General features: G+C 46.7%; 1 protein-coding gene across 1 annotated transcript in view; it reads right to left on the reverse strand.

Moving 5' to 3' along the window:
- Window positions 1-603: 603 nt before the first annotated feature.
- The window catches only part of MAPKAP1 (MAPK associated protein 1), a 266,192-nt gene continuing 247,104 nt past the window's right edge, over window positions 604-19,691 (reverse strand). Inside the window, 2 exon segments of the mRNA XM_021927651.2 lie at window positions 604-2,246; window positions 7,691-7,788. Coding sequence (XP_021783343.1) covers window positions 2,121-2,246; window positions 7,691-7,788 — 224 coding nt within the window. The 3' untranslated portion in view covers window positions 604-2,120.

A 19,691-nucleotide genomic window follows, 5' to 3' on the forward strand; every position in this document is an offset into this window, starting at 1 on the left:
GAGGCCCAGTTGTGAATTATCATCAACGCTGTGACTTTTAACATTGTCTTGGGCAGGGGCCACACCGGGGCCAGGTCAGGGGACCTGGTGGGAAGCAGAAGTGGGGTCCATCAGTCACTTCCGTTATCTCGGGTGTGCCGAGCTCCTCCTGCCTTGCCCAGCCCGTGCCGGGGAGAGTGTGAGATGCCTGTGTCCTAGAGCTCACGGTCCTGTCTTTAGAGATCTAGGTACGGGGTGGGGGAGAGGGGCTGAGGAAAAGCTGAATGTAGTCTCGATCAGTGCTGGGCCTGGGCGGTGGCTGCTGTGTTCCCTTTTCCACTTTTCCTTCACCCGGCCATGTATTTATGTAAACTGAGAGTGTCGCATTTCACGGTAAGAGAAGGGTATTGATTTTGTGGCTGAAAGAGGTGATGATTTTGGTGTCACCCCTGAGTGAAGAGGGCCAGCCTGTCGTGCTTAGCACCGAAGAGGCCTCTGTGCATTTCAGAGATGTTGCTTCCTCGTCTACTGCCAGCAAATGCCACCACCCAGCAGGCTCCAGGCAGTCATGGTTTTCAGCAGCACGTACTCCAGACTTCAAGAATTCAATGCAACATGCAAAAATGGGTATTTATACGACTTTTATTTTAATATCATTTTAATATTGAATATGTCACAAGATTTAATGACCAAATTAGTCATTTACATTTTTCAAAGATATCTAAATATAAAATTGCTAAAAATTCAAATACAGATAGCAAGCTACAAATATTTCTTTTAATTCTGGGTAGGGGGTAGGAATGGAAGACATTAGAAAAGGATGCTCCTGTCGGCTGAACAAAGATCAGAATGAAAGAAGAATTCATCAACATGACCCCTTGCGCAAAGAAATACACTCAGCTTTGAGATGCTGTTTTAGACACATCTCTTCCTGTACAACAATTTAAAAAATGTTTCTAATGCAGGTCCTCAGTGACACACCGGTCCCCAGCCCCGGCTGGGGACAGTAAGAAAGGACATCGCCGCAGGAGGGGCACTGAAGAGGCTGTCGAGGACTGCAGAGGCATCTGGTGTGGCCAGAGGCGTGGTGTCAGGGGCGTCTGATCCCTTGCCTGTTCCCACCCAGGGAGCCGGACGGCACGGACACAGGTCTCCCTCCGCTCACCCCCTCCCTGAAACGTGAGAAACAGCAGCTTTCCGCCTGCTTGAACAAGGAGGCAGGCACTGTAAGGAGAAGAGGAAAGGGGAATGCGGCCCCTTCCAAGGCAGCGAAGCAGAGAAAATTCCAATCCTGGGAAAATCCACATGCAGGTGGAACTGCCAGCTGAAACCTACACTTGCTACTTAAGAAACGGAAAGACATGTCTGGCCAGAAGCGCGGCCTCCGCACCAGCCATCGCCCTCCTCCGGGCACCCCGCACTGTCCACACAGCTCCTGGGCTCTGAGGTCAGAAGCTGGGGTGTGCTGAAGGGGAAAGTGACACGGCCTTGGACACACCACCAGGTCTCTGTTCCTAACTTTTAGTAAGACACTACCCTCGAAGCAAATGCACTCATTTAAACAAATGGCATAGTTAAAACTATTGACTAAGACCTAAACATTTCTTCTGAGAAATCGAACCATAGCTTTTCCAATCTGCCTGTTCAATATGGGAACAGATTTTAGAGAATAACATAATCAATCCTCCGCCCCAAAGAATGGTCCACCATACCAACCATGATGAAGAGTACACCTGTTTATTAAAAGGAAAACCAGAAATGTACATTTTTGTTCTTTGTTTGCTTTAAGAAATTTGATCAAGTTGCAAGGAAATGTGTGGGCACAGCTCTGTACATCCTCGGGCAGGGTGGCAGGCAGTGAAGGTGGCTGGGTGGCACGAGGCTCCTCTAGGGGGTGGTCTGGCCCCCAGGCATCACTCATCAAAGCTACTGCCAAGCAGGTTTCCGCCCCATGGCAATGTCCCCAGCACTCCCTCCTAGGGGGCCCCCCAACACCTTCTCCGAGGGCCCGCCTGCCCTGTGCCAGTGAGCCAGGAGCTGGCCTTCCCCCGAGGACTTCAGGACACTGGGTGGGCTCTAGGGCACTTGGCCCTGGCAGGCAGGCTCTGAACTACGGAACAGATTGAGGCTGGAGGCCAGTGTCACTGCTGCCCGGATTTCTTCTCCTTCTGGAAGCTGAAGCTCGTACGTCTGTTCAGTTTTCTTTGTTTTTGAGCAAAGTAGTCAGCCCGGGCAGTGCTTGCTCGCGATTCCAGGATGTAGTTAACCTAGAAGCAAGAGCACACAGCCCGGTCACCTCGCCAGCCGCTCCCTACTCACCCAGGGCATAGGAGGGGGTGGCAGGGAAGGCCCTGACCTGGGCCAGGTGCCTCAGGGCCAGGTGCTGTCGTGTGGAAGGAGTCCAGTCATCACAGCAACCTGGCAGCGGCTGGGCCCAGAGCCGCCGCTCTACGATGGGAAAACAGAGGCTTGGAGAAGCCAAGTGGCCTGTTCAGGCTTCCCAGTCGGTGAGCGGCAAGCTCTCCAGGTTCCGGAGTCCGTGCTCCCTCCTGGCATGAGCCACTCCCGGAGGACTGTGCCCTGGGCCGCCTGGCTCTGCCTCTCACCTGCTGTGTGACCTGGACATGCACATAACGTCTCTGAGCCTGCCTTTCCCTGTGTGAAGGCCGAGAACATAGGGATGAAAAGCAAACCAAGACAGGCCCTCCATCCAGCCTCCCACCAGCCAGACGCAGAGCTTCCCACTACAGTGCTTCCTTCTGGGCTCATGAGCGCCCGGCCAGGCAGGGCTCCCTTGACAAAAAGGAAAGAGGCTCAGAGAGGGAGGCCAAAGTGTCCTAGGCCACCCGGCAGTCAGGGTGAGAGCCGTGAGAGGGCCTGTGAGAGCCCTGTGTGAAGGGCGGGGCTGCTGCTTCCACGAAGCCCTGGGAGTCTGCCGGAGCCACATGTGCATCTCCCACTCTGTGTAGCAGCTGCACCGCCAGGCGCTTCCCCAGCACTACAGCCCTGACACTTGGTCCTGGCCCTGGGGAGCCTGCTGCCTGGTGAGTGAGTGTCCAGCAGCAGAACCAGCACTGCAGCAGGCAGAGGAGCACTAAGGAATGGGGCTGAGTATCAGGGAGGTGCGGAGGAGGGAAGGCTTCCAGAGGAAACGAGTGAGCTGGCTTCTGAGGGACACACAGGAGCTTCTGAGTACACAATAGGGAGGAGAAACGCAGCATGCATCAAGGCACAGCAGGGGCACACTGCAGGGGAGTGTCCCTGGAACTGCGAGAGCTTGGCTGGCTTCGTGAAATGAGGTGGGGGGGAGCCAGGGAGGGGTGCTACAGTGGGATGCACATGCCCCAGTGCAGAGGACAGCCTGTGCCTGGGCAGGGGTGGCAGCAGCAGTGTGAAATCAGTGGTGGCAACTGGCACTGCTCGGAGTGCCTTTCAGTGTCCATGGAATCTTCACAATAACCTTGAGACAGACGCCACTGTCATCCCTATGCACAGGTGAGGAAGTCAAGGCCAATGACAATAATGTCATTTAGTCAAGGTCACAAAGCTAGAAGGTGTTAGGCGCCTGGCAAACACCCCTTCCCGCTTTGCAGCCCCTCACCTCCTCTGCTCCTCTGGCTGGGGCTTTTGGTGAACAGACGCTCTCTCTCTTCACCTGCAAGTATCTAAAAGTTATGACTAGAAGGCCGAATATTTCTGACAAGAGAGGCCGGCCACTGCCTCTGCTGATTCTACTCTGAGGGCCATGTGTCCTGTGCCAGAGGGAAAGGAGCTTCTGCTGACTCCGAGAAGGAACCAGAGCACTCCGGGGAGAGGCAGCGCGACATGGCAACGCCTCAGATGGCCGAGACTTCAACACTGTCCCTCCCAACTTTCTGCTCTGCTGGTTGGAGCAGCAGGCGTTAAAGGCTGGTGCGTGAGTACAGAAGGCCTGACACACTCTGCCCGCTGCCTCGCCAAGTTACCAGCTGAGAGCAATAAATCATGAGGACCGCAGGGCCAGGTTGATGATTTGGGACAATACAATGTATGGAAATAAGAGGTTTTATTCATTCTTAATAAAAGCAATCTTGGATTATATTGTTTGCACACTTAGCCAACCTAGTGTTTTCAGCGTATTTTTGGCACATATAACTTGACAAAAGCATTTTAAAATGATCCTTAACAAGCCAACTATTTCCCAAATTTATTATCTTCAGTGCTTTGTGATAATCACATAGATAATTTTAATGGAAGATTAATGTAATAATCAAAAGATAAAAACGCCCTTTGGTCTGCCATTAGCTGGTTAATATGCTGTGGCTTAAACTTGCACAATTTTATGCACTATAGAGTGTTTCACTTTCAATGCAGTTTACAGCTTAAGGCATAAAAATATAGGGAGTTTTCATGGTCAATAAAGCCGCAGCCTCCATCACTCGATCACGAGAAGAACCTGATTTGAAGAGCCCGACAATTCCTCTGAGATTCATGTCAAAGCCTGTGGAATTAGGGGCCACCCACGGCTTAGCTCAGTGACATCTTGGTGGGAAGAGGGCGGCTCTGGAGCTTCTCGGGGCCAGGTTCAAGTAGAGGCTCTACCCTTGTGTGCTCTGTGACCCCGGGCCTCCATCTCCTCGTCTATAAAACGGGGACAATGCCTACATTCTGGAGGGCGGTCAGGAAGATTAAACAAGATAATGGACATAAGATGTACTGCATGTAGCTGGTGTTCAATAAATGGGAGACGTTCATATTTCTACAAGCGCAAAAAGCTCGATGGAGGCTTGCTTGTTCATGATCGTTTATTTGACATCAGATTGGGGCTCTTATTTCCTCCCCTCAATTTCCATCTAAGCTCTCATTTTATGTAAAATTCCTGAATTCTAGAACAACAGCATGCATTACTAGAGTCTAAACTGACCCCTGAAGAGCTTCTGATGACAACAACATTTCTGCCAAGTTCCAGGACACACGGCTGGCTTCTGTTGCTTGGTACTGATGCAAAGCTCACAAAGACACACTCATGACACTGCAGGAATGGTGGATAAAACTAAGTATTCCAATTGCTATAAAAATCAGAGATGGGGCCGGGCGTGGCGGCTTTTCCTGTCTGATGCTGATGCCTGTAATCTCAGCACTTTGGGAGACTGAGGTGGGCAGATCACTTGAGGCCAGGAGTTCGAGACCAGCCTGGCCAACACGGTGAAATCCCGTCTCTACTAAAAATAGACAAAAATTAGCCAGGCGTGGTGGTGGGTGCCTGTAATCCCAACTACTCAGGAGGCTGAGGCAGGAGAATCACTTGAACCCGGGAGGTGGAGGTTGCAATGTGCAGAGATCACATGACTACACTCCAGCCTAGGCAACAGAGTAAGACTCTGTCTCAAAAAAAAAAAAAAAAAAAAAAAAATCAGAGGTGGGAGAAGTACTATCTCATCTTCCATCAGGATCATGATCATTAGCTCTAAGTAACTCAGGCCTGGGTATGCTATAACTCTTCTGGAGTCTTGTGCATGATGCAATATTTCTACAAATATTCTGATATGGAAACAGACACCTTAGGGAAGGTGACAGGCCTCAGGGATTCTGCGGAGAGGCATCTGCTTCGAGGGAGCGTTTGGACGTGTAAAATGATTTCTCCGCACTTGATCTTCCACAGTCTCATACTGAAGTCATAAACCTGTGTTTCTGTCATCAATCTGCTGTTGTGAAAATTATTTTGATGTCAAACACAGGATTATAATTTTACTAGAATCCTTCTCAAGTCTTGAATATTTTAATGCTGGCTATAAAAAAAAAAAGTCCAGCCCTTATCGGGGTAATGGAATATTTCTCTGCCAGGTCCCTGAACACTCTGCACAAGGTGCCTGTGCTGTCTGTGATGCTCCAGTGGGTAACTCGAAGCTCGCTGGCTGCAAGCACTCCCATGCAGGCCCTGTGTCCCCACTCCTTGGTCCAAGGGGGCCTCTGATCAGGGTGGTCTATGAACCCTCTATCTTTCATCCAGCTAATCATGCTACTCTGTCCCTGCTCCAAACTGTCCTTCCAGCTGCTCTTTTAAATTGCCATCTACTCCTTTTGAAAATCTTTTGCAGCCATGGGGAATGTGTCTCAATATATTCCTGGACCGCAGTTCTATTTCGTTGAAATCTCCCACTCAACTCTTAGGTCATGCACATCTGGGGAATTAAAACACAAGTCTGACATCTGTCAAATCTGGGGGCAAGTTCTGGTTCTGCCAGCTTACCAGAGTCATGATCCTGGCTTTGCTACTTTATTCCTGAGCCTCACTTTTCATCTGGGAAATGGGAACAACTTTATCTCATGACCTCACAGAGCTGTGAAGATGCACTCTGATGGGACACGCAGAACCTCTGGCCCAGGTCCTGCACTGGGCAGTCCCTCAGCATATCTTCGCTATTTTTGCTATTATTTGATGACTTCAACTCTTAAGAAGAGACTGAATGATAACTTACATAGGTTTACCATGTCTCATCTGACTTGTACTCTAGAAGCCCTGGTGGGGTGGGGTAGCATAGGTACCATGATCCCCACTTTACAGGTGGGGACACTGAGGCCCAGAAAGGTGATGTGACTAGCCAGGATCACACAACTAGGGGTGGGGGAGTCCTCTCTGGTCCTCACCGCTGCTCTGCCACAGCAGCTGCTTTTCCTATCTGATCAACCTATGGAAGATTTGGCTTGAAGAAAGGATTCTCTGCTTGGGAGAGGCTGAGACCCCTAGTTCAGGGCTACTCAGAGTGTGGTGCTCAAACCAGCGGCCAAAGCAGCACCTGGCGCTTCTTGGAAACGTACCATCTTGGGTCCCATCCCAGACCTCCCAAATCCACAAGACCCCTGGAGCTTCCCATGCCAAGCAGAGCTCCCCTCAGCCACACTCCACTCTGCAAGGCCCTGCATGGCCTAGCCCCACCAGCCCCCTAGTCCCCTGTGCCTGCCTTGCCTCAGCCCATTCCCAGGCTGCCTGTCTGTGGTGCTTCCTCTTTCCTTACCTGGTCAACATTTGTGCCTTTTCAGTCATCCTTCAGGGTTCAGCTCTCCCTGCCTCCACACCTCCACCCCAAGTCAGTTTACTGTGACACACCCACACCTTTGAGACTAACAATCTCTTTGTAATTTTCTGTTTTATGCCTGTTTCCTCTGGTAGAGAAAAAGCTCTCCAGGGGCAGGGACAGAATCTGTCACTGTGGCATCCCAGGCCCTGGCCTGGCACATGGAAGGTGCTCGGTGAGTATACTGTTAAGGTATGGTGACATACAAGTCTAGCAGAAAGTTAGGTATGTTTAGAACAGGTTGCTAAAATCACCTTGAGCATAATTAAGGTATCTTCAAAACAATAATAATTTCCTCAGAGTCTGCTCTAGGAGCTTCAAGGAGCTCCTGACAATAGTTGCAGGAAACTAAACAGTACAGAAAAGGAATAAACAAATACAGGAAGAGCCAGGGTTATCGGGGTTGGGAGGAAACTGAAAAGGGTCCTGCTTTGACTGAAGCAGATGCAGAGCAGCTGACCTGGGGCTGGTGTGGCCCCTGGCACAGGCACTCACCCCTAGGTGGCTGGCAAGCTGTGATGCTCCTCCTCTGCCAAACTGGGCCCGGGAGCCTTGTATAGAGCTGCGGAGTGGGTGGGGCTGCGGCCATGCCCGAAACAGTCAGAACAGAAGCTGGACCCACCTACCCCGTCTCTGGTTCAAGAAGGAACACTTACCTTGAGCACAATTTCATTGACGGTAGCAGCGTCCGATTCAAAGTAGAGGTGTTTATAGTCGTGATTGCTTAGATATGTGAGTTTAAATATTGCGTGACCTGCAGAGAGAGAAAACTGTGTTGAGGGGTTCTGGTGAGTTAACTACGGTGGGGGCCTCCATATGTTCTCCCCTATCATTCCAATATGAGCGAGAGCAAGTGAAGGCTGAGCAGCACCTAGTCTTTCCAGGAGTAGTTCATTTTCTCATTACAGGCTGGGTATAAAATAGACAATGAAAAAATTTTGAAAAGACTCAACAGCCAGTTAGGTCCCGTTCCACTCTGGAATGCATTCAGGGGAATGCCACGTTAGGAAGGCTTTATGGAACTGCTGCTATATGATAATTACATGGAAAAGGTGGCGTTTTTAAGGGAGAAGGCTAATTAACTCCACATTATTATTCTAAAAATACACTAACTGTGCTTAAAGTCAGATAAATGAGCAATAGGAAGGAGAAGGGTCACTAGCCATACTATTATGAGGCTGCTCCCACAGCCTGGGCTCCTGCTGGGAGGGGACTCCTGCCTGGAGAGGGGGAATCCCAGGCTTAGACTTTGCTTGGAAGCTGCTCCCAAAGGCCTCAGGTCATCTCAACTCTGGGAGGACAGGGGCAGGGCGGGGGCTATGGAAAGCTGGCACTTCACAAAGCGACCGACTCTAGGGGGCAGAACTTCTGAATATAAATCTGATCTAGGTCCCCATTCTCCAGGCCCTGTCCTACCACTTTCAGGATGATACTGTCATTTCTGGGACTGCTTCCTGGTCTAGCCTCATCTCACTCTGCTGCCCCGACAGGAAACAGGCTGCCAGGGCGCTGCACACTCCCACCTGCGACACCAGTCTCTCCACAGGTTCTTCCCCAAGCCTGGGATATCCTCTCTCACTGACCTGGATGGAAAAGACCTGCTAATCCTTGGTGGCTCAGCTCAGCTGGCGCCTTCTTGGGTGAGTCTTCAGAACTACACTTCTAGGTGCACTTCTTGTGTGGGTCTACCACATGGTACCATGGCTCTCCAAAGGAACCTGCTTGTCTTATCGTAACTGCAGCCATGGCTACATTACCTGGGCCTGTCCTTTTGTGTCTAGACAGGTCAATCAGATTCCCTCTTCTAAATGGAGACACAGATGCTGGGCTGTCTAAATTGGCACAAGGACTCAGAGTAAGATGAGGGGCTTTGGGACTTCCAGTCTCAGGCCCATGGAGACTGCCCCGGCCTATCGGCACTGTTATCCCTGGGTTCTAGGAGACCCCTGTGGCCTTCCAAGAAATTCTTCTTTCTCCTTAAGCTACTGAAGGTGGTTTCCATTACTGGCAAGCAAAGGAACAGCGCCCAAGAGAGACACGTAGTCAGTACTCAGTAAACCTTCCCAGACCAAGGAATAGCAGGCGACATCTCTAATACGAAGGCCTCCTGCAAAATGCCCAGAAATGACCTTCCCTAGTCTTTCGACAGACCTTAGTGCCTGCAAGATTAAAATTCAGCATATCCTTTCTATTAGTCCTTCTCATCCGTTGTCCTTTTAATTGAAGCAGCGGCTGGTCATAGTTATTAATTAATAATATATCACCCACATTACTGTAAGTTCACCTCTTTCCCGGAGAAATCTTCTTGGGGACTTTATTTACAGTAGCTAATTTTTCAGATCTCCAAAAATAAACTGATATATGTTGTACATTTGTGGCCAGAAAAGTTGAGCCACTGGTATTTTATCCTGGAAACATCATTATGATGTACTAATTGTGACTATAAATCCTAAATTGAAAAAATTACCTAATAATTTCTGAAAAACCTCACTTTCAGACATTTGACAAATTTAGCCTGATTCTAAATCATGGTACTAAAATGTTAGCATTCCTGACTGGAAGCTAATCATTCTGTTAAGATATAAATTCTGTGTTGCTAATAAGGAGGTGGACCTTACACAGAGGCATCTGTGTGTGCGTCTGTATATATTCACATTCACAGGATCTACCCCACATCAGAATCTTGTTGGTGACATTCCTGTGTGGAGGAACAATGCAGGCACGTTTGTTGGCCATGCTGTGACCAAGCAGAGCCATCTACAAAGGACACAGGGCTGTGAAGGACAAAGAGACACCCCCTCCAGGAGGCCTTCCTGCTGACACCTGGCCACGACAGACAGACACCAGGGCCTGGGGCTACAAAGAACCAGAAGGTCTTAGGGAGACCTGCAGACCCGAAGCTTCGGGGTTCACTGACCACTTTGATAAGACAGCTTATGGACTATCCACACCACCTGCTCCTGCTTGTCACTGACAAAACCGAACCAAACCTCAAAGCACTACAGCATGTTTTGCCTGAGCAACTGAGACACTGTTAAAAAGGTTTCCTGCACTTTAAGCAGAGCCCAATCTATACATAGCACATGTAGTATGCAGTCTGCACGGCCTAGGAGCCTCAGAGAGGAAGCTTTGACGCTGTCCCCTTGGGACTATGGTGCCTATGAAGCATGTCAATTGTGGGCTGACAGAGGGGAGGCCTGTGGTTCATCTGAACAGTCACGTGAAAAAAACAAAAAAAAAAATCCCAAGCCAAGTCTCCTGAAAGGCTGCATATTTGAACCAAGTGACCCCAAATCCCCCGTCCTCTGAATTTTGAATGTATCTGGTTGCATGTGGAGGCTGTGTGTCCCCTGACCATCCCAGGGCTCATGCCAGCACCCATCTGAGGAAGAGTGAAGCAGGTGGGGAGGAGGAAGAGTCCCGACATCCCCCCAGTCTCCCTCAAGCCTCCGGTCTGTTTGTCCTTTCCAGTGAAAGCACTCACGCCACGGGGAGAGGGGAACAGAGGGCAGAGAACATTCTGTGGAACACTTGTGATTGGACTTGAACAATGACAGAGCTTCTAAGTTAATCACTGGGCTGAGGCATGGTGGACAGCCACAGCAGACAGCCCCCTCTTGCTCTCTGCAAGGAGTGATGAGTGGAACCCTGAGAGGCAAGTGCAGGTTAAGATCAGCAGCCGTGATGGGGCACAGGACATGGGGTGGACTCACTCCGCAGGCGTTTCTGCCCTGAGTTCCCCTCACTAGCAGCCCTGTTTCGCTGGGCGGCCAGAAGGGCAGTTTTCCTCAGTCTGGGCTCTGCCAGGAGCACAGGCTAGGGCAAAGGACAGAGAAATGAACACTGAGAGTCAAATATGATGAGCGTGAAGAAGGTAAACACAGGGAGCTGCCGTGGAGACACCAGGGCAGAAGCGCCTGGCCAGGGGTGGAGAAGAGTCACCAGGGGCAGTTTCTTGGGAGGAGCTGACACCTCGGCAGTTTTGGAGGAGGGCAGGGAGTCAGCCGGGTAAAGGTGAGGGTGGAGAAGGATGAAAAAGAGGAAGATACCACAGGGCAAGGATACGGCATGGGTAAACATACACGGTCTCCACGGGAGCTCTGGGCAGACCAGGGTCATGCGTGGCAGGCAGGTGGGAGGGAGGGGGCAGTCGCAAAGGGCTGAGAGTGCCTGGAGTCACCAGCTGATGGGGGCCACTAGTGGGGTTTAAGCAGGGCAAGTGAAAGAAATGGGCAAACTGTGTTTTAGGGTGTTCTACCTGGTTCCCTGGAGCCTGGAGGCGAGGTAAGCAGTTCCCATAGTCAGCCAGGTAGGAGTGAGTGCAGTTTTGAGCTAGACAGGTGCAGAAAGGATACTGAAAAGGAATGGAGGCGAGAACTACAGAGAAGGCAATGTTGGCAGGATGGGGAGACTCTTTCACAACAGAATAATCACTAATAATCAGAATTCACACTTCCATGACTTCACCCAGACCAAGACCTATATATTAAAGTGTAACAAGTTCACTGACCTCTTGCTGGAAACGAATCTGTCAATAAACATGAGTAATTTATGCCACATGGTAAATTTCCACCATAGGTGTCTGGGAAGAAGGAACTGCCCACACTTCAACACTGGCTGAACAGGAGAAGAACACCTGTTATCAGATACGGTCAGCCTCAGACACCTCACGGCTCATCTCAGGTAGAAGAGGAACAGGGAGCCAATGACCTCGTCAGCTGCAGCCCACCAGGCATCTGTCCTGGGGCATTAGAGGGAATCAGAGTTGGGCAAGTTACCCTTGAAAATTCCAAGACCACCAGCAGTTTTCATAGGAACAGGGTTAAGTCATAGGAGCAAGCTTTGTAAAAAATAGCTGAGATGCTGGGCGCAGTGGCTCAAGCCTGTAATCACAGCACTTCCAGCACTTTGGGAGGCCGACGTGGATGGATCACCTGAGGTCAGGAGTTCGAGACCAGCTTTGCCAACATTGTGAAACTCTGTCTCTACTAAAAATACAAAAATTAGCTGGGCATGGAGGCAAGCACCCAGAATCCCAGCTACTCAGGAGGCTGAGGCAGGAGAATTGCTTGAACCTGGGAGGCAGAGCTTGCAGTGAGCCGAGATTGCACCACAGCACTCCAGCCTGGGCGACAGAGTGAGACTCTATCTCAAAAAAAAAAAAAAAAAAAAAAAAAAATCAGATGAGAAAAAGTTATATATTAGTATGACTTGAAAAAAATGCAAAGTTTAATATTCAAATTAGCTCAAATTATTTTGCATTGTGTTAAATTCTGTTTAAATTAAGGTTTAACAAAAGCCTGAGATACAGGGGAAAAAAGCATAATTCCTGATGTTAGACTTAGGATGAAACCCTAGCTCTGCCATGTTTCAGCCGTGGGACCTTGGCAAGGCACTGTTCCTTTCAAGGTTTGCCTGGCTGTAAAGGAGGGGACAGCATCTGTCAGTGATCTCTTCTATGTCACATACATCCCTGCATGTAGCAGGGACTCAATGGATGGAGGTGGTAATTCATTTAACTATGATGGAACTGATATTTGATGATAAAATGCCCATTACTTTGAAGATTTCATTTTTAATTGAGCCTCCTTTGAGCAGATTTGCTTTTACAGTGCTATAGAAATAAAATGCTATATAAGAGGGTATAAATGTGGCATCTAAGCACTGGTCACATGCTCAGGGCAGATACTGAAACTGTACCTCCACTCCTGAGTATTGAAATGAAAATCTGGATATGCAGAACTGTATTTACACTTATGTAAGTTTTTTCAAAGTAAGACAGAGAAGATGGAATTTAATACCAAGCAGAAACTAATTAGTGGCACAAATGTTAGAAGTGGAGACTTCAAGCTTTTGCAGTGTAGTTCATCTTCTGTATTATGGATTCCAATTAAAACAGGAGGCTGTGCTGAAAAAACAGGTTCTTCTGGCCAATTCAGGGGTGTGGCCATGTTGGAGAGGCTGCTGTGGTCATGAGATGGGATGGCTTAAACATACAGGAACAGCACTCACAACTCTGCTAAAAGAGGTGCTTCCAGACTGCTACTGCAAATCAACTGAAAGGAGAGTCTTTTTTTGATTCTCAATTTTTACTTTTTTTTTTTTTTGAGATGGAGTCTCACTCTGTCGCCCAGGCTGGAGTGCAGTGGTGAGATCTCGGCTCACTGCAACCTCCGCCTCCTGGGTTCAAGCAATTCTCCTGCCTCAGCCTCCTGAGTAGCTGGGATCACAGGTAACCGCCACCATGCCCGGCTATCAATTTTTTACTTTCCATTTGCCTTAGGAAAAGTCTCAAGGGAGGGTCTCTTCTAACACAACCTGCCAGTATTGACTGTGGCTGGCCATGATGGGTCAGAGCTGGAGCTGCCAGAATAAGCCTGCAGCCCACCTTTGTCTAAACCCCCAGGTGTCACCACTTGCCAAAAAAATAAAAATAAACCTGCTTCTTTTCCTTATTAAAAATATTAGAAATTTAGAAGACAGAGGAAAACCTCCATACCCCACCCCAAAATCCCAACACCAGCACAATGACATTCATGGTCTCTTTCCTAACCATTTTCGCCTGTTGTTTTTCACAGTTGTAATCAGATTGTATACTAGAAGTTGAGCTTAGTTTTTTTAAGTTAACATTTTACCATACCCCTTTCCCTCTTGCAACAATTTCTATAATCACCCTTTTCAATGGCTGCATTTTATTCCAACCAGTAGATGCGAGCTACAGGTCATGCTGCTATCTCTGTTGGGCTTCCAGGTTACTTATAAAATTGCCAGTACTATAAATAAGGCTACAAAGAACAGCTTTGAGGCTTTGGATTCTTTCTTCATTCCTTTGCATCAGGGAAGGATAATTTTTGAAAACTGAGTTTCCAAGGTCTGATATCTTCTGGGCCCTCTGGCCTGGGAGGGGAACATTCTCATTGGATTTCTTGGGGGAAACTGATAGGAACACACACATTGTTTTAGGCAAAGCTGTATCTTTCTGTAGGTCCTAGTAGGAAATGCTGGACTGCGGTTATCTGGGTTGAAAACTCCCTCCTGGTTGGGTCTCCACTGTAAGCCACAGTTCTGAGCTGCCTGCAGGGAGCTTCAGCTCAAGGTAATTCAACTGGCAAAAGAGGGTGCTCCTTCCCAAGCCCCCCTGCAGGGGCAGCGGTCTGGGCAACTATAATAATGACCTCTTTGACCTCTAGAGCAGGGGCTGTGCCTGACCTACTTACATTTCTGCCTGGATTCTCAAACTCACTCTCTCTCTCTTGCTCCTTCCTATAGACATAATTAAATCTCTAATTATAAAAACTCCCATGGCAATGTGATTTTCCTCCTTCCTCTCATGTATTGAAAACACCCTTGCTAAGGTCACTATGCCCTCAATGTCGACAGATCCGGTAGAGATTTCTCAGCTGTTTTTGACACTTCTTAAAGTCCTGGCTTCCCTGGAGGCACGGTCACCTGATTCTTCGGTCCATGTCTCCAGTCATCTGTTTCTCACATTTCCTTTGTGATCTTCTGGACCTCCACCTGTCCCTTAAGCAACGGTCTTCCTGAGTTCTATCCTTGATCCGCACCTTCTCTAACTTTGCATTTTTCCTGTGTCAGGTTTGTCCTTGGGTTTTAGTTACTACTCACATGTTGCTGATGCTGAAGCAGCTATGTGGCCTATACCTTTCTCCAGAGTTTCAGAGCCGACCAGTGGGTACAGCTGCCACCTCCACATGTCCCCCAGTGCAGCATGTCCAGAACCGACATCAGCATCTCCCCTTAAATTGGCAGTTGTGGTGGCACAACTGGAGGCTTCACCATGCACCAAGTACCAGGCATTTGGTCGCCTAGTTTTCACGTTTATCTTCCGTGCCTCTCTATCCTGGTACCACAGCCCTCACCCAGGTCCTGATCATCCATTGCTTTTTCTCTGGTTTTCCTTCTTTTGATCATGTCTTCTGCAGATTCAAACATCTACTCACAGTTGTTTTTTTTGAGACGGAGTCTCGCTGTCACCCAGGCTAGTGTGCAGTGGTGCGATCTCGGCTCACTGCAACCTCCGCCTCCCAAGTTCAAGCCATTCTCCTGCCTCAGCCTCCTGAGTAGCTGGAATTACAGGCGCCTGCCACCACACCAGGCTAATTTTTGTATTTTTAGTAGAGACAGGGTTTCGCCATGTTGGCCAGGCTAGTCTCGGACTCCTGACCTTGGGTGATCCGCCTGCCTTGGCCTCCTTAAGTGCTGGGATTACAGGCTGAGCCGCTGCACCCAGCCCATTTTTCTGTTTTTTTGAGACAGAGTCTTGCCCTGTTGCCCAGGCTGCAGTGCAGTGGTGCGATCTGGGCTCACTGCAATCTCCGCCTCCCGAGTTTGAGTGATCCTCCCACCTCAGCCTCCCAAGTAATTGAGATTACAGGCGTGCGCCACCACACCCAGCTAATTTTTGAAATTTTAGTAGAGATGGGCTTTTGCCATGTTGGCCAGGCTAGTCTCGAACTCCTGGCCTCAAGTCATCCTTTTAAAATATACCATCTGGATCCCCCTACTTAAAACTCTGCAGTGCTTCTTTTCCTATCATCCTCAGAATTAAGTTCAAGCTTCATAAGATGATTTTCAAGACCCTAGATCAGCAGTTCTCAACTTTTTGGTCTCAGAGCCCTTTATACTCTTAAACACTACTGAGGAGTCCAAAAAGCTTATGTGGATTGTACCTATCAACATTTATTGTGTTAGAAATTCAGCCAGGCGCAGTGGCTCACACCTATAATCCCAGCACTTTGGGAGGCCAAGAGTTTGAGACCAGCCTGGCCAACATGGAGAAACCACGTCTCTACTAAAAACACAAAAACTAACTAGGTATAGTGGTGTGTGCCTGAGGCTGGGCTGGGAGGCTGAGGCATGAGAATTTTGAACCTGGGAAGTGGAGGTTGCAGTTAAGGCAAAATCATGTCACTAGCCACTATACTCCAGCCTGGGTAACAGAGCGAGACTCTGTCTCAAAAACAAACAAAAAAACAAAAAATAGAAAATAAATGAAATTAAAACCAAGAAATTAAAAAATATATATTAATTCATTAAAATAATAAACCCATTACAAATTAACATATTTTAAAATGGAAAAACCCTTACATTTCCCCAAAGTTAAATAAGAGTGAGATTTTTAAAAATTTTTTCTGAGACAGAGTCTCACTTTGTTGCCCAGGGTGCAGTGGCATGATCCTGACTCACTGCAACCTCCACCTCCTGGGTTCAAGCGACTCTCCTGCCTCAGCCTTCTGAGTAGCTGGGCTACAGGGGTGCACCACCAGGCCTGGCTAATTTTTGTATTTTTAGTAGAGATGGAGTTTCGCCATGTTGGCCAGGCTGGTCTTATACTCCTGACCTCAGATGATCCATCTGCCTCGGCCTCTCAAAGTGTTGGGATTACAGGCATGAGCCACCGTACCAGCCTATTTTATGTTTTTGAAATCTCTTTAACATTTGGTTGAACAGAAAACAGCTGGATTATCCAATCTGATTCTGCATTTGATCTGCTGTGACATAGTTTTGGTTAAAGTAAATGAAGAAAGGCCAGCCTCACGCAGATATGTTTTTGGAAAAGTGAGGCATGTTTTAATGTTCTTCTTTGTAAATATTCCTCTTTGATACTACACTGAACTTGATAAATGGTATTTTCTTAAAGATTAGTTGCAACGTGGAATATAAACCTCATTAATAAACTTTTTTGTATTCTGTTACATTAAAATCTATTGGTCTGTCTTACATTTTGAATCTTTCCCCTTGCCTGATTTTGCAACACCATGCAGTAGTCTGGAAAATATTGGCTCACTGAGTTATGCAGATCTTCCAAATGTTGACATATTTCATTTTACAATATTGAAAAAAGAATCACATTCATTAATATCACCACTGATACTGGAAGTCGTTAAGCAATGAGAAGCCAAGTTCAGTGATGGAAATTTTCCAAAACTCTAATTTTCACCTGAAAGTTTGAACTTCATCATTGGCAATAAATACTATCACTTGTTCTCCTTGAAGCGACAGACTCACTTCCTTCATTTTCAAGAAAAGGTCTGCCCAATATTCATTTGAATAACCATAGTTTGTCAGTTGTTCTTTCAAGTTATAATAATGTTCCATGAAACAAACAGCTGGTTCAGCCTGCAATTCAAATAATTAAACAAGTGCTATTCCTTGAGACAAGTACCCTGCTTCTGAATGCAGCAGAAATGCTTCCATGTACTTCAGGAAATAAATAAAGAACAATGGCTTATGAGGGCCTTTTGACACTTCAATTCATGTGTAAGTTATTCTAGTAAAATACCACATGGCATTTCAATAACCAATTATTGGTTGAGGTTTATTCTTCAGCTCTTACAGAAGTAGATAAGAAACAAGTTCTGCGTCTGGAAATTTCCTCCTTGGAAGGACTTAAAGTCTATGACAAGCTTGAGTTTGCAAGTACTCTATGGGAGGCTAAATTACTACAAATGAAACCTCATCCATCCAGAATCATTGGAGTGGAGAGCTAGGGTAACCTTTGTGCAAAAAGCTTTTCCATTTTAAGCATTCAAATTCCATATTACACACCTTCCTTCTGCATTAGACTATAAGGAAAATAAAATACTGTTTTACCACTTTCTTCTAAGTACTGAACATCATGATTCTCCCAGGGTTGCAAAAGGCTCTATGTTGTGCCACAAAATTGGGATTACAGGCATGAGCCACTGTACAAAATTGCTCCATACTACAATGTTTACTGAGTTTTTGGAATGCTCTTTAATAGTTTTTGTTTAGTTTTATTTTTGGTCAACTCTTGTTAGCTTTCACTTCCCACTGTCTTTATTGTTTAAGTTCTGTCATTCTCTTTCCCCTCTTTTAATATTCTGCATTTAACATCCTTTAGGAAGAGAAACCAGATAACCTAGCAAAGATGAAATTTGTTTAAAAAATAAGACTTTATACACTCTGAGTCGGGGCTAGGGTTATTCTTCCTTCAAGAAAGCACAGATGTTGGCTGGGTGCAGTGGCTCATGCTTGTAATCCCAGCACTTTGGGAGGCCAAGATGAGAGAACTGCTTGAGGCTAGGAGTTCAAGGCCAGCCTGGTCAACATAGTTAGACCCCCATCTCTATTAACAACAATAACAACAACAACAAAAAAACCCTCAAAAAACAAAAATTAAAAAAAATAAGAAAACACAGATGTTTAAGTGCCTTGGCTTTGTGTCAGGGGCAGAGGGAAGACTGTGGACCTCTGTTCCATTTACAGATAACTTTGGACAAGTGATGTAGCTTCTTTGAGCCCCGGTTAACTCACTGATAAAACGGGAATATTATCTGTCTCACAAGTTGTCGTTAGGATTACATAATCCTAAGAGGAAGTCCAACAATCTTAGAATGATGTAACAAGTGTAGATACAACCTCACAGAATTGCAAGAATTAAGTAATGCGTATAAAGGACTTGGAACACTGTCTGATGGGGGAGGTTCCCCTTGCTTCCCTTTTCACCTTCACTCTCAGACAAGCAAACTTTTCCTATAAAGGGCCAGATAGTAAATACTTTAGGTTTTATGGACCAAGAGATAAAATTGAGGGTACTTTGTAGATACATAAGAAGAGAGAAAAAAAATTCCACATTTTGTATTGACAAAATTCAAAATTTAATCATCAAATACATTTTTGGGTAATACAGATCTACTAATAAGTAGTTTTTTTTTTTTTTTCCCCCTTTGGTTGAGGGAATAACATTTCACTTAAATGGGATCCAAAATTAGCGTTCTCTATCATCACATCAATTGCAAATGTTTATTTGTCAAATCTATTCTCGCCTGATAGGCCATACAAAAACAGGTGGTGGGCTGGATTTGGCCAGTGGGCCACAGTGTGCCAATTCCTGCTGGAAAAGGTCTCTCTCGCTCCTTCCCTTTTTCTTGGTTCATCCCATATCATTGGTAACTGATACTTTGAGTGTACTTAGTTCTCTGTGCAGATTTGGGTTTCCTTCTGGTAATTTTCCCCTCCAGACCTTCACTTCTCACAGTGTAAGGTTTAGTGGCAACAAATTATTTCAAATTTTGATTGCCTGAAATGCCATTATTTCACCTTCCTTTCTGAAGGATATTTTCACTGAACATAGGATTCTAAGTTGAGACTTTTTTCTTTTAGCACTTTAGAGGTGTCATTCCATTGTCTTCTGGATTGCATTATTTCTAATGAGAAGTCAGCAACCATTCTTACCGTGGTTTCTCTATGTAATATGTCTTCTTTCTTCTGCTGCTTTTAAGATTTTTGTCTTTATCACTGGTTCTTAGCAGTTTGATTATAATGTGCCTTGGTGTGGTTTTCTTTAAGTTTATCATGCTTAGCTTTCAGTGGGCTTCCAAGATTGCTGGTTTGATATTTTTAATCAAATCTGGAATAGTTTTTCCCCTCCATCACCAAGACTACAATTGCATATATGTTAGAACACTTGCTATGACTCCAAAGGCTCTAATCTCTTCATCCATTTTTTCTCTGTGCCTTGAATAGTTGTTTCTATTGTTCTGTCATAGAGTTCACTGTGGCAGATTCTGAAATGGCTCCCAATGATCCTACCTTCTGCTTTTCATGCCCTTGTGTAATGCCCTTGTCTTGTTTGTGGACTGGACCTAGTGACTTGCTTCTAACGAATAATAC

The sequence above is a fragment of the Papio anubis genome, chromosome 13 (assembly GCF_008728515.1).
Source record: "Papio anubis isolate 15944 chromosome 13, Panubis1.0, whole genome shotgun sequence".
In the NCBI taxonomy this organism is placed as follows: domain Eukaryota; kingdom Metazoa; phylum Chordata; class Mammalia; order Primates; family Cercopithecidae; genus Papio; species Papio anubis.